Consider the following 14,410-nt stretch of genomic DNA (forward strand, 5'->3'; position numbering starts at 1 on the left):
TAACCCTTCCCACTCTCTCTGGTTGTTGCCTGCCCCAACCAGAGGGGGAATAGCCTCAGTGGTGAGCCATGAGGGGTTCTGTGGGATCTGGGTGATCAGCCTGGGCTTCACAGAGTAAATCCAGAGAAGCTCTGTGAGGGTCCAGAAACCGAACTGTCAACACTTGCTGCTGAGTCTGAGAGGCACAAAACACACAGCATCACTGCCTCTCCAGCACACCGAGTCCTGCCTAAAAACAGATGAGCCTTGCTTCTTTCCAGAGGCAAAGCAGGGGTCTCAGTTGCAATAGAGCATGGCTCAATTACTTTTAGACACAGTTTTGACACACTGCTAAGAGGCAGTAACAAGCAACTCTCACAGCAAGTGCAGACAGTTAAATTTCCAGAAACAAGTCTTACATAAAATCATACATCTTATGATAAGTTAAAGGTTAAAGGGGCTAAAAGAGAATGATTTGTTTGATACATGAAGATCTGGGTTTAAATATGGAGAGATTTCTCCTCTGACTAAAATTCTGCCCTTGCTACTACCCATTCAAATAGAGCTCTAAAACACAAAGCAGCTTTTTGTAGTTTTAGTACTATGAGATATATACAAGAATGAATGACCAACTGCATACATACAACCCAGTTTCTGGACTGCTTCCATATATACCCATGTTTTTGATAGGGACCTTTCTTAATAGACTGCGGGGTCAAAAACAAATATTAATTATGGGCATGCCTATTAGTCTCAGGTATGGGTAGAAATGTTAAGAAAAATGTTATGGTTAAAGGTAAATGAGAATGAAATAATGTTCAATATAGTTTGGAATACTTTTTCTATGATTGCTGGATCCTATTAGAGAAAAATTTCACTTTCATATTGTAAAATATAAATTATCCTAACAGCTAATGGAAATTAGTTCACATAATTTGTCTTTATTATTTTCAGGAAAAAATCTTACCTTTTGTAAAGCAGCCCATTCACAGATTACCAAAGCAACACTAATTCTTTGTAAGGCAGATTTGGAGTTGAGATGGAAGAGTAGTAACTGGCCAAGGGATTCAGCTGGTTTAATTTCTTGAGTTACCATATTTATACCTGGATCACAAATACAGCAACAAAGTGCTCCTAACAATCTAAAAGGGAGAAAAAAGAAGTTACTATAGAAATTACCTGAAATAAAATTTCTCCCAATGAAGCCATATATTTTCCCGTAGATTTCACTCCTAATTATCATTATAAATAGATATAAATTCTATTTTTAAAATGGAAAAAAAAATATTTACTTGCTCTAAGTTTTTCATAGGCTGTAACAAGTGTGATAGAGGAAGGATTAACAGATACATGAGAGGAATCTTTCGTTTAAATGACTTCGGAGGCTGTCCTGGGACAGGGGTCTGAGGGACTCCCTCTAAGGGGACAGTGGGACCTCAACTTAGCCCAGGTGGGTTCTTGACTCACCCTGCTGAGAAAAAATTTTAGGATACATGAAAATAAGGCACAAGCAAAGCCTTATACATTCCTAAGGCAGGCTGCAGACGCTGCTCACCTCTCAAATCAGAGAAGAGTAGTGACACACCCAGGGTTGACCTCTGTGACTATATATAGGATTTTCCTGGGAAGAAAAGTGCAGGTTCCCAGGAAAGCCTTTGTGGAAATCAAATCCCATGTTAATTACTTTTGATATTTGGGGTTTAGAAAGTTTCTTTTTGGTTAAGCAGTCTAGCCATAATTCAGCTATGGGCACACTATATAAGTCTTTGACTATGGTAACATTTCAACTGAATGTGTTTTTGTTCTACTTGATCTGTATGCTGAAGGTTTTGTTCTTAAACTAAAGACAGTCATGGCTGATAGTGCTCATAAATCTAAGTCTTCATCTAGTTAGGGTCTCTTTTTCTCTCTCCCCATGAGAGCTAATCTGTCAGGCTAGACCTATAAATTATTCAACACTTGGTGTATACTCACTTGGCTGCCATCATTCTGGCCCGCATAACTACAAAATCCCTTGTGGCCGGGTCTTCCATGATGGTGTCTGCACCTGCAATATACTCCTGAAGTACTTCTTTACTTTGACTTTGGCCTTGACGTACCTTACCACCTGTTTTTTCCTACAGAAAAGAAAGAAAAAACAAAAACAAAAAACAATAAAGGTTAAACATAAAAATTTAATTGGCAACAACAAAAATATTGAAATAACCACAGTAAAATACACTTCACAACATTATTACTATTTTTTTAAAATATGCAGTCTCCTTTATTTTATTTAGTGATGCTGGGGATTGAATCCAGGGCCTTGTGCATGCAAGGCAAGCAAGCACTCTGCCAAATGAGCTATATCCCCAGCCCCACTTCATAACATTTTAATGGATAAAAATTACTATTCAACCTTATCATGGTCCTAATAAAAACACAATTTCTCCTTACAAATGCTAAATTAATTTTTGCTGTTAATAATAAAATAATATGAATTTCCTACATGGTTACTATATTGAGGACTGGGGATATTGTTCAGGGGTAGAGGACCTGCCTGGCATGTATAAGACCCTGTGTTCAATCCTCAGTGGCTCCCAAAAGAAAAAAAAAATTAAGTTGAATATAGAAATACATGTGCCTCTCTACACTTACCTTGGCTCTAGCTTTTACTTCTAGCAACATATTTAAATCAATAGGTAAGTGAGAAGGCTGCATCATTAAGCAAAGCCAAGCACCCATCCATGGGCAAGCAGCTGCTACCACATACTGAACTGATGCCTTGCTCAAGAGTTCCATCCAAACCTATAAAGTAAAAAGAACATGAAAGTGAAACTTTCCTGTTAAGTACTAACAAAACCTAATATTTATTCTTAGGGATACTGAATAAAAATTTAAAAAGTAGAAATGGCACACATATTAATTTTAAAACTCAACAGAGGCTTATTTTGAAATTCTGTTTTTGGATGGGTTTATATACTACAAGAAGTAATGAAAGTTGATTTTTTTTAAAAGGAAAACAGAGCCTTCTCCAATATTTTATGGAAAACTTTAAAATAAAATTAGCCATAAAGTAAGAGTTGTCTCATTAAGTCACTATAATTCTTTTCATGCATCATAGGGATTGATACAAATGCAATATTATATTCAAGAAAACACATTAACAGATAATAGCTCTGGATAAGTATTCACTGCTAAATTTTAAAGTGGTAATATCCTAGTTGAATTAAAAACAGTGTAAGTCTCAATTCATGATCTTACTCAGTAAGGTATCTTTATTGATGCCTAACATTAAATTGGCTAGAACCAGCATGCAGAAATAACTCCACTTTTAAAAGTCTAAAATGAGCTAGTTACCTCAGAGACTAACAATTCAAAACAAATCCTCAAGATACAAGTGCCATTTTCCCCCACAAATGCTATTAAATATAGCAAATGTCTCCTCCTTTTAAGACTTCAACACATATGACTAACCTTGCTAATTTAAAAAAAGTACAAGTCTAAACTATTATAATTAAGACTTTCCATACTATCAAAATCACCCCCCAAAAATACTTGGATCTTATAAGCATACTATAAACAGCAAAATCAGTCTTCCCTGTTTTATTTTCTGTATTAAGGCTTTCAGAAAGTGCTTAAAACAAAGCCTTAAAGGTCACAAAATAAAAAAGCAGAATAAGAAATCTTTTGTCAATGGCTTGAATTTTAGCTTAAATAACATGCACTATTCTAACCACAATTCCAGCTTGTTATGGCTAACTTTAAAAAAAAAAAAAAAAAGGTGTATCGTACAAATTAAAATGCACAGGCCCAAAGGGACTTTTTCACCTCCTTGAGATTTTTTTTTTTTTTTTAAGCTTAAAGTACACATTCAAGCTTGGTTACAGAAATAAAACATGCATCAATTTTCATTTACCAACCAAGCACAAAGTTATTTTACACTGACTATGTATTTTAAAGTATACTCTCAGATATGGCTTCTTATAGTATTTAAGATACAGCAAGGACATGACTAATTTTTTCAAATAAAAAAATCAGCATTAATAAGTGGGTTTATTGGTCTTTTCTAATTATATGATTTAACATAAAGTTTGTAAGATAACGGAGGATATATATATATTGTTTCTATGACATGGTGTAGCATTTATATCTTTTTAGTACAGTGATCTGTGACAGCAGCAGCTTCATTTTGTATTTTTTTTTAAACTGAAATTATAAAGTATCCATCTTAAAGATATCCACTATTCTAAAAATATGTACAGGGTATTCCTTTACTGGTAGAATTAAAAATGTACAAATATCGGCTTTTTCAAAAATATATTTTTTCTCTTAAAGGTTTAAAGATTTTTACTATATGTTATGTAAGAAAATGTAATCATAAATATTAGTTTTGTACCTATATTGTGCAATACTTAAAAAAATGGTATAAAGGTATTTTGAGGCAGTGCCTTACATGTTAAGAGAAACTAAAATAGTTCATATTGTATTATTCTCTAAAATTGGGAAAAAAAAGTGAAGAAGCATGGCTAACTTAACTATTACATTGCACAAGAAACCTACTTTCCTGTCTCATTATAAAGACTGCTAGACTTTTCAAGTCTCTTGATGACTTTTAATTTCTTAAAAATCTCAGATCCATAGTACAGAAATTATGAAAAGCTTTAAAAAAATCTACAAAATTTATAGAAAGAGGGATAAAGATATATTCATTGTACCTTGTGAATGAGATCCAGAATTTCCTGGCTGCTTTCTAAAACACAGAACTGAAAAATATGTCGAAGCATATCAGGCAGTATAGGTATAAGCCAAGATGAAGAATTCTGAAAATAAAAACAGAATCAAAGGTATAGTGTTTAGTTCTTTGTTGTCAGCTTATCTGAAATATAAGTCAAATAAGCTAAGTATTATCATGAAAAGATCACATGGCTTTATCAAAAATGTTCAGCTGGTGATAGAATTTGATAAGCTTGAGAGAAAACAAATATTATATTTGTTATTCCAAAGGTGGAGAAATTACATAGAATACAATCACTGGGGAGCTAAAAAAAAAAATTATTAACACTCAAATAAGGTGAAATTATCCTCCATATAGAACCAAGCAGTAACCAGAAGTTTCTCCTTGGTTATATCATACACCACTGCATTTTCAGAAAATTTGGAATAACAGGTTATTGCTGCTGTGCTAGATGATCAGAGTTTAAGTTCTATATGCTCACTAGTAATACAAGTAATAAGTTTTAAGATAACACCCAATTTAGAAAATTGTACTTTGCATTCACGACCAAAAAAAAGTTTTTAATCTATTTCAGGTAAGGGACATCTCAAAAATCTGATGAGGGCTGAGGATGTGGCTCAAGCAGTAGTGCGCTCGCCTGGCATGCGTGCGACCTGGGTTCGATCCTCAGCACCACATACAAACAAAGATGTTATTTCTGCCGAAAATAAAAAAAAAAAAAAAAAAAAAAAATCTGATGAAAGCTATTAGGCCCACTCTTTTCTTAGAAAAAGACACATTATGTATATACTTTGGTATATAATTTTGTTTCCAATATCAGAGGTTCAAATGTCTCCTCAAACCTAGATTAAAAACCTTAAGCTAAGGGATTTCAACATTTCAAAAGCCTACCTAAATCAAGTAGCCAAAAAGTATGTAACCAAATACCTATTATGTATCCAGAATTCTCAACACAAGGAACTGTACATATTCTCAATGCTACTCAAATAATTACAAACTTGTAACAAGACCAGAAACACCAGAAAAATCAAATAAATTAGTTCACAGTACCTATCATCCAAACCACATCATAACTTTCTGAACACAAAAAATACAGTGTCTGGAAGAAACCGAAGAGAAATTTGATACTTTTAACTGAAATTCCAGAAACACAAGTTCCAATGATAGTATGTGCATAACTTAAAAAGCTACCTATCATTTTCTAGCCAGTGAAAAACTAATGACAAATATAGGACCTGGGCTTCACCTTCTCATGATGGTTTAAGAAAAGTTTAAAACAACTTACAAAAATCATCAACCGGGTGAGTATATTTACTAAGTTGGTAAACTATAATTCTTCTTTTTGAAGGAAAGGTAGGAAGAAAATAAATTTCTATTTTTTCACCAGAGAGAATTAAAGACAACTAGAAAAACAGTAATAGTGATTTACAGATAACTTAGTATTATTAGTCTTTCATACTCTCTCTCTCTCTCGTGGTTTTGTTTTTGATAGGTCTCACTAAGTTGCTAAGGCTAGCCTTGAACTTGTGATCCTAATGCTTCAGGCTCCCAAGCAGCTGGGATTACATTATAGATGGATGTCACTGTGCCCAGCTCCATAATCTCCTTTCATTTCTGATTTTCTCCATTATATTTACCAACTCTTCCCCTATCCTCAACTCCATTGATGGCAATTCAAAAAGTTGTTTGTGGATTCAGAAGCTACATCTGTAGATTCCTTTCTATCACCACCATTTATAACCAGGAAAATGTAACACAAACTGTAGATATTTTCTCAGGCTATAAATTTTTGTTTGTATTTGTTATTTTAGTCAATTCTACATTATAATTATTTAAAAGAACCAGGGAGAAGAACAGAGACATGGGTAAAACATAAAAGATTTTTAAGGCAATAAAACTATTCTCTGTGATGTAATTTGATGTAATTGTGGATACATGACATTATTCATTTCTCAAACCAGTGGTTCACTGATACACACACACATTCATAGATATACCATTGCACGTATCAACATTTCCTGGTTAAAGAGACAACACGGGGGGGGGGGGGGGGGTAAATTCCTTTGTTTGATTACCAAGCTAATAGCACAGTAAAAAAAAAAAAAAGTCACATCTTCACTGTAAGTAATTACCGACTGAAACCAGTTTGGATTTCTTAGGAGTTTCTATTTTGTACTCCCCAAGAGTACACTTAGGGAGTATAAAACACTTCCATATGCTAACTTACTCATTAATAAAGACACAGGAATTAAAACATTTTCACAGATGTGATGGTATGCCACAGGGAAATATAATGAAAATAAGATTTCATGAACTATTAACTGTGGTTCTATTTAAAGACATTTTAGAAAAGTGTATACCTGTATACTTAAAATGGGCAAAATTTAAAAATATGGACGTCTTCCAATTTTATCAGGGAAAACAAAAAAGTTACTAAAGATAATCAGAATGATTTCAAGAGAACAGAAGCTTCAATCTTAATGAGGTAGCAGTATGCTGGGTCAAGTTTGACCTCACCTAATTATTCTGGAATTATTGAGAATAATAGCTGGATACATGAAAAACTGAAACCAGAACAGTTACTAATAATTCAGAAGTGAGATTCATTTCTTACTTTGTATGTAAGATGACTTTATATTCAGAAATGGGAAAGCAATTCAACCAATACTTAATCCATTTTGTCCCTATATAAAATGTAGGTTAAAAAGCTGAATGTCAGACTTGAATCTGAATCTGAAGTATGCAGCTCACTGTGAGCTGTGTAGCTTATATGGGTTTGGGAAAGTTTCTTAATCTTTGATCATCAGTTCTCTCAAATGCAAAATAAAAATAGCAGTAGCCACTTCATATACAGTGTTTAGCACATCTCCTAGGATAAAACAAGCCAATAATAACTCAGATTATTATTAATATCACTTTTAAATATTGTATAAATATATAAATATTTATATAAATATGCTATATCCAAGAATATAAATAAGATTACCAAATTATAAGAAAAGAATTCTTGAAGTGCAAATGTTAGTGTTTTACTATCCGAACTACTAATTATTTATATTTGTATAGTATTAACAAAATTTTCAAAGCACTTTCATATATGTTATCTCACTTAATCCATACAATTCTGAGGAAGGCTGCATAGGGATTTAACCAAAAAGAGTCAAATAATCTTGACTGAGGTCAAGAAGTCAACAGATGGTAGAGTCAAAGTTAGAACACAGATCCTTCGGTTTAGTTAAAGGATCTTTTCATTATACCATTGAAGTGGTAACAAAATGCTCTAGTTTAATTTAATTTTAATAATTTAATAATCTTTAATTTATGATTGTTTCTATATAAGAATGTCAACTACTCAGCAATAGTAGGATGAGATAAACGGCAAGGAAGCAGCTCAGAAAATGGAAAGCAAGTTAAATCAAGCATAAATTTTAACATTAGAGGGTTAACATCTCTCATCCAAATTGCCTAGTGCCAGATGTGTTTTGAAATTCAGAATTTGCCAGGTACAGTGACACACACTTGTAATATCAGCAGCTCAGGAGGCTGAGGCAGGAAGATCGAAAGTTCAAAGCCAGCCTCAGCAACTCAGTGAGGCCCTCAGCAACTTAGCAAGACCCCATCTAAAAATAAAAAAATTAAAAAAGGGGCTGGGGATGTGGCTCAGTAGTTAAGTGCCCCTGGGTTCAATCACTGTTAAAAACATTTTTTTTTCAGAACTTTTCAAATTTTAGAATAATGATGTTGTATGTATTGTACATAATGTAAACACCCAATAAGTCTGAGGCAGTATTTAAATGAAATATATCATTTCTGAAGCAAAATTTAGGAATAGGCCCATTAAGAAGGAAAAAAGAGTAGAGAGCCTCTATTCAGTATAGTTTGCAATCAAATGAATAGTTTTATAAACTGACTCAATTTACAAGAAGTTTTGGATTTCAGAACTGCAGGTAAGAGATCATGAAATTGAATCAATCAATAAGTAAGTATCAGATAATTTGTGAAGCATACAGTAACTGCCTCAAACATGGTTTATTTTGATCTTTAGCACATGTGCTATGATCACAAGATTAAAAATAAAAATTAAGTTTTCACTGCACATTAATGCTTTTATCAAAATAATATTTTAAATACAGAAAAATCACAATGAGTTACTAAAGTTGGAATAGATTTGTGGCACTAAAGATTTTGACTTATTCCATGAAGGGATACTCAGAGGCAGAAGGAGAACTGACATTTAGTAAGGTGAGGGTGAGGATAGGGAGTTGCAAAAGCAGAGTGATCAGACATGTGCAAAGATATTCTGATAAAGTGAACATAACATAATTACAATTGTGATACAAAGATAGAATGGGGATATTTTATTGACTCCTGAATATAAATATGGAAACAGATTAAAAGTAGATTTAAAATTGATAAAAGCCAGATATCTAAAGACCAAGAAAGATAGGAATTTAATTCTAAAATAGAGTCAACGATAAACTACTAACAACTTTGCAAATAATTGAAGCTATGCTCCCCCAAATTTTTGTTCAAAGACTTAATCTTCTCCCTCCAGAAAAACTATGACTGTATTGAAACTAAGCACTGGAGTAAGAATGATAATATTTTCTATAAACATGTAAAAGGAAAGAAGTAGGTAAATTAAAAAACAAGTGATATTTAAACAGGATTACAACTTATTTTTAAATTTTCTGAAATAATGTAAATCAATAAGATAAAAACTAAAACAAATGCCAATTGTGGATGATGAAACATGAATGATTTAATTCCTTGTTCTTTTCTCTACTTAACCACCCCCGCCCCGCAAAAGTAATAATGGTTGTAGTTGTAAAAGATTTTTTTTTAAGGGTTCGCTTTATACTACTATTTGAAAAAACATAACAACAACAAAAAAAATCAAACAAAAGTAGTAAAGGATATAAAAGGACATTTATGAAGGTCAAAAGCAGAATGTACTGAGGATGAATAATTAACCATAGCTACAGTCTTCAGTGGTAAGGGTACTCTGAGGAAGACTCAGGACAGTGACAAAGTACAAAATGATCTATAATCAGCAGTATTAAGTTTCAATGACAGCATTACCCAGTAAAAAGATACTTTGAACAAGTAATAGTTATTCTATGTATGTATAACATGTCAAAATACACCCTACAGTCATGTATATCTAGAAAGAAAAAAAAAGATACTCTGAAAGTAAAAGCAAGACACAATGGGAAATTTCATTAATGATGGTATCAAAAAGGTTTTTTTTTTTTTTTAATTCACTTATGGTGCTGGAGTTGAACCCAGGTCTCATACTACTAAGCTACAACCAGCCCTCAAAAAGTTTGTTTTGTTGACAGTATTGGAGATAGAAGCCAAGGGCCTTGTGCATGTTAGGTAAGTGCTCTACCATTGAGCTACCTCTCTATCCATTTTTTTTTTTTTTTTTGAAGACAGGGTCTCACTAAGTTGCTCAAGTTGGCCTTGAACTAGCAGGCCTCCTGCCTCAGTCTCCTAAGTAGGTGGGATTGCAGGTGTGCAACACCACGCCCTGCTAAAAAGAAATCTTGAAATTCAACAAGAATAAAACAAGCAACCCAATTTTAAAAAAGGGGGGCTGAGGTTGCGGCTTACTGGTAGAATGCTCTCTTAGTACCTGTGAGCCCCTAGGTTCAATTCTCAGCACTACATAAAAATAAATAAATAAAAATAAAGGTATTGTGTTCAACTACAACTAAAATACTAAAAAAAAAAAAAAAATTAAAAAATGGGTAAGATCTGAACAGACACCTCACCAAAGAAGACAGACAGATGGTAGATAAGCATATAAAGGTGTACGATATCATCTGTCATTAGGAAACTGCTAAAACAATGAAATACTACTACATAACTACAAGGATGGTTAAGATCCAAAATAAACAACTGCTAGCCAGGGTATGAAGTAACAGGGACTCTAAACCATGGCTAGTAAAATGCAAAATCACAGTCACTTTGGAAGATAATTTGGTGATTTCTTATAAAATTAAATATATGGTTACTATATTATATAGCAATTATGCTCCTTGAAACTTACAGGAGTTGAAAACTTATAAAAAAATCTGCATAATGACATTTATAGTAGCTTTATTCCTAATTGCCAAAAACTTGAGGTAACCAAGATGTTCTAAAGTAGGTAAATAGATAAATAAACTGTAATATGTCCATATGATGGGATATTATTCAGTGACAAATGAGCTACCAAGTCACAAAGACAGCAGAAACAGTAATTTCATATTGCTAAGTTAAAGAAGTCAATATGAAAAAGACTGCACACTATATGATTTCAACTGTATAATATTCTGGGAAAGGCAAAACTAAGACATTAAGCTGATTTAGTGGTTGCAAGGAATTAAGGGAGTGAAAAGGTGGGATGAACAAGAAGTACAGGGGATTTTTAGTGCAGCTTAAATACTCTGATGATACTGTAAAACTGGATATATGTTATTATTGTATATTTGTCAAAAAAAAGAGAATCTACAACACAAAGAGTGAACCCTAATGTAAAATGACTTTTGCTAATAATGTAATAATATTGGCTAATCAATTTTAATAAATGTACCACACTAATACAAGATACTAACAATGGAGAAATTGGGAGGATAGTGGAAGGGATGTAAGGGTATATGGGAACTCTACTTTTCCCTTAGTTTTTCTGTAAATCTAAATTACTCTTAAAAATCAAATCTGTATGTTAAAAAAAAAAAAAAAGATCAAGTAGAAGGAATAGATTTGACAGCTTTGAGAGGTTTTTCTAAAGTAAATTTAAGACTGCTTACATCAGAAATACTTAGGCAAAAAAAAAAAAATCATAAAACTACAGCAAAAATGAAATGAAAATTAAGAACAATCCATGCCAGTTGTCATATCAACCCATGCCTGATCAACAGAGAATTATAAAACACCTGATAGTTTTTCTACAGAGAAGATTCTGATTAGACAAAATCAAAATAAGGCAAAACTCAACTTACAAATGTTTATTCACAGTTCACAATATCATGCTGCAGGTTAAAACAAATCTACATAGAATATTCCTAATTCACATGGAAACACATGGTTAATGGACACAAGAGAGACATTTTATTCATGCAATAATCTATTACCTAAAAAAGTTAACCACTGCTTTTTTTAAGATGACTGGCCCAAACTATAGTACTATGTACAATATAGCACGCTATTAACAATAGATTCCTTACTGATATTTCCCCTCAGATATTTTGTTTTACCTATATGGGGTTATTTTAACAATTGGAGTGTGAAGCCTTTTAAACAGGGCAGGACTCATCAGCTCACCACAGACTACATTCACCCACTGATATTACCTAAAGGATCCATGTAGGTATTTCAATATGCGACTCCTCAAGTATATTATCCTTGGAAATATCATACTCTTAAGAGTAAACTTTAAGAGAAAGCAATAATATGGGAATTCAGTGGTCAGTCTTTAAGAACTATATTTCAAAGTTTCCAATGTAGTCTTTCTAACATGGGATAAGTTCTGCCAATCACCAGTTATCAACCATACAAGGCAAGCAAAGACTGAATAACAGGTTTCCTATAGGAAGGGGCTAGTCAATCATTCAGCAAATCTTGAGGACCTTGTATGTGTTAAGCACTATTCCAAGTGCTAAGAATACAATTAGAACTAAATATTTAAATATTTCTGCCCTCATGGTGATTGTATTCTTCTATACAGGCCCAACATTCTGATCATTGAATATGTAGCAAGGGAAAGCTAATGATCAGGTTTATTTTATGAAATTAATTTATATAAATTTCAAGACTGCTATATACAGTTATTAGTTCTTACCTGGTCCTGTGTTGATAATAACGTAAACAGAGTTTCCAATGCTGCTCTTCGAACTGATGATATAGTGTGATGCAAAAAAGGCCAGACACGTGGAACTAAAACTGTAAGTGACTGCTGAATACTAATAAAGAAGACACAAATTAATCTTACTCATTCTCAGTTGAAACGCCATACAGTACCTATATATCATTCTCATGCGGATCGTGATATTGATATCAAGTGTCTTTTTGATGAATAAAAGATGATTCTATCTTACTTGCATATGAACATTCACTTAACATCCTCATTCAGGCGAGCGCACTACCACTTGAGCCACATCCCCAGCCCCTTAACATCCTCATTCAAAACTGTTATCACAGGACCAAGAGTCAGAGGAAATGCAGCCAGAAAGAAGGTTTTTCTTTGGCCCTAATGCCATGAATAACCTTTATGAAGTTAGAACTTTCCAAAATAACTATATTTATAACTATGTTTACTCAGGAAAATGGGACACATATTCTAGCTACACAATCAGGTTTGCCAATCCTCATTCCAGCCCCATGGCTAACCCCAATGGGAGATGCACTTAAGTTTAACCCCCCTTTAAGGCCATCTCTGCCATGTATCTAAGGAGCAAGAGATAGTATGATGGTAGCTATGAAATTTGTTATCCTGGTTTAGCATTACTAAGTTAGAAAACCTTTTTTTTTTCTTCTCACAGATTAGATTTTAAATGGGAAAAGAGAAGTCTATGCTAACTTGAGCCATAAGATTCTTGCCACATTCATGAGTCAGTTGTAAAAGTTTCCTAGAATTAGGAAATGATTCATAAGTAGCATTTGAAATATACACCTCTGTAGAAAAAGGCATGAACAAAAAAAGAACATGCCAAGGTTAATTTCTTATCTATTCATCTCTAATGTTTCCTCTCAGAACTCCTCTTTTAATATTATTTTTATTATTTGTAAGTTTGTATGAACATTACTTCTTGCACTTAAGTTCATTTACACATGTACTAAGTTCATTTATAAAATTCTAATTTGAACACATGCACACAAAGACATAAGAGACTTAAAATACATAAAGCATTATAACAATGTCTTGTTAATAGTGTAATTGTTCATGCACCAAAAAACATGCTGCATCCCTTCTTACATAAGCTGCAAAGTATCTGCCAAATAACACACACATGAAGCAAAATTTCTACTAATGCAATTTTGAAATAAACAAATAAAAGCATAGAAAACTACATTATTTCACATCAATTTCCCAGAATTTTCAAAACATCATTTCATTTTCTTACATTATCTAGTTTTTCTGACACCATCCTATAAGGCGCAAATAAATGTCAGATCCACTCCAGCCTTTTTTTTTTTTTTTTTTTTTTTTAAGTTTTATTGGAACACAGGCAAGTTCATTCCTTTATGGGTTTTATATGGCTGTTTTCATGCTGTAACTGCAGAATGGAGTAATTGTGACAGACACTGTTTGACTCACAAACCAAAAATATTTACTATCTGTGCCTTCACTGTGAAAAACTTTACCAACTCTTGATTTAGAGCAATTTAAAATCTCTGCATTTTGCAATTTAGGGAGAGTTTTCATATGGATAAACTCACTTAATTCCTGTAATTTTCATTAGTAATTAAAGCATACAAAAAGTAGGAAACCCCATACATGTACCACCACTTCAATTTCTCTCTTCTACTGTTTTTACAAACACTTATTTAGTTATTCCTACTTATGTGCTGTCCTACTAGTCTAAATTTAGTGTTAAAATAAAAGAAAGTCATATTATTTGAGAGCTTTTCTACATGTTTCTTTATACATCTAATTTCCACTGGAAATACTTATAAGCCAGAACATTCTTAAGTCACAATTTTACAAACTTTCATTGACCACCCTCACGA

General features: G+C 33.0%; 1 protein-coding gene across 2 annotated transcripts in view; it reads right to left on the bottom strand.

The window, feature by feature from the left end:
• Positions 1–14,410, bottom strand: part of Btaf1 (B-TFIID TATA-box binding protein associated factor 1) — a 91,477-nt gene that overhangs the window by 36,213 nt on the left and 40,854 nt on the right. For both annotated transcript variants that reach the window (XM_071611088.1, XM_071611089.1), the window contains 5 exons: positions 12,522–12,642; positions 4,674–4,778; positions 2,614–2,763; positions 1,954–2,096; positions 947–1,121 (listed from right to left, as the gene is read on the bottom strand). In XM_071611088.1, coding sequence (XP_071467189.1) covers positions 947–1,121; positions 1,954–2,096; positions 2,614–2,763; positions 4,674–4,778; positions 12,522–12,642 — 694 coding nt within the window. The remainder of the gene's footprint in view (positions 1–946; positions 1,122–1,953; positions 2,097–2,613; positions 2,764–4,673; positions 4,779–12,521; positions 12,643–14,410) is intronic.

This window comes from Marmota flaviventris, chromosome 4 (assembly GCF_047511675.1).
Source record: "Marmota flaviventris isolate mMarFla1 chromosome 4, mMarFla1.hap1, whole genome shotgun sequence".
NCBI lineage: Eukaryota > Metazoa > Chordata > Mammalia > Rodentia > Sciuridae > Marmota > Marmota flaviventris.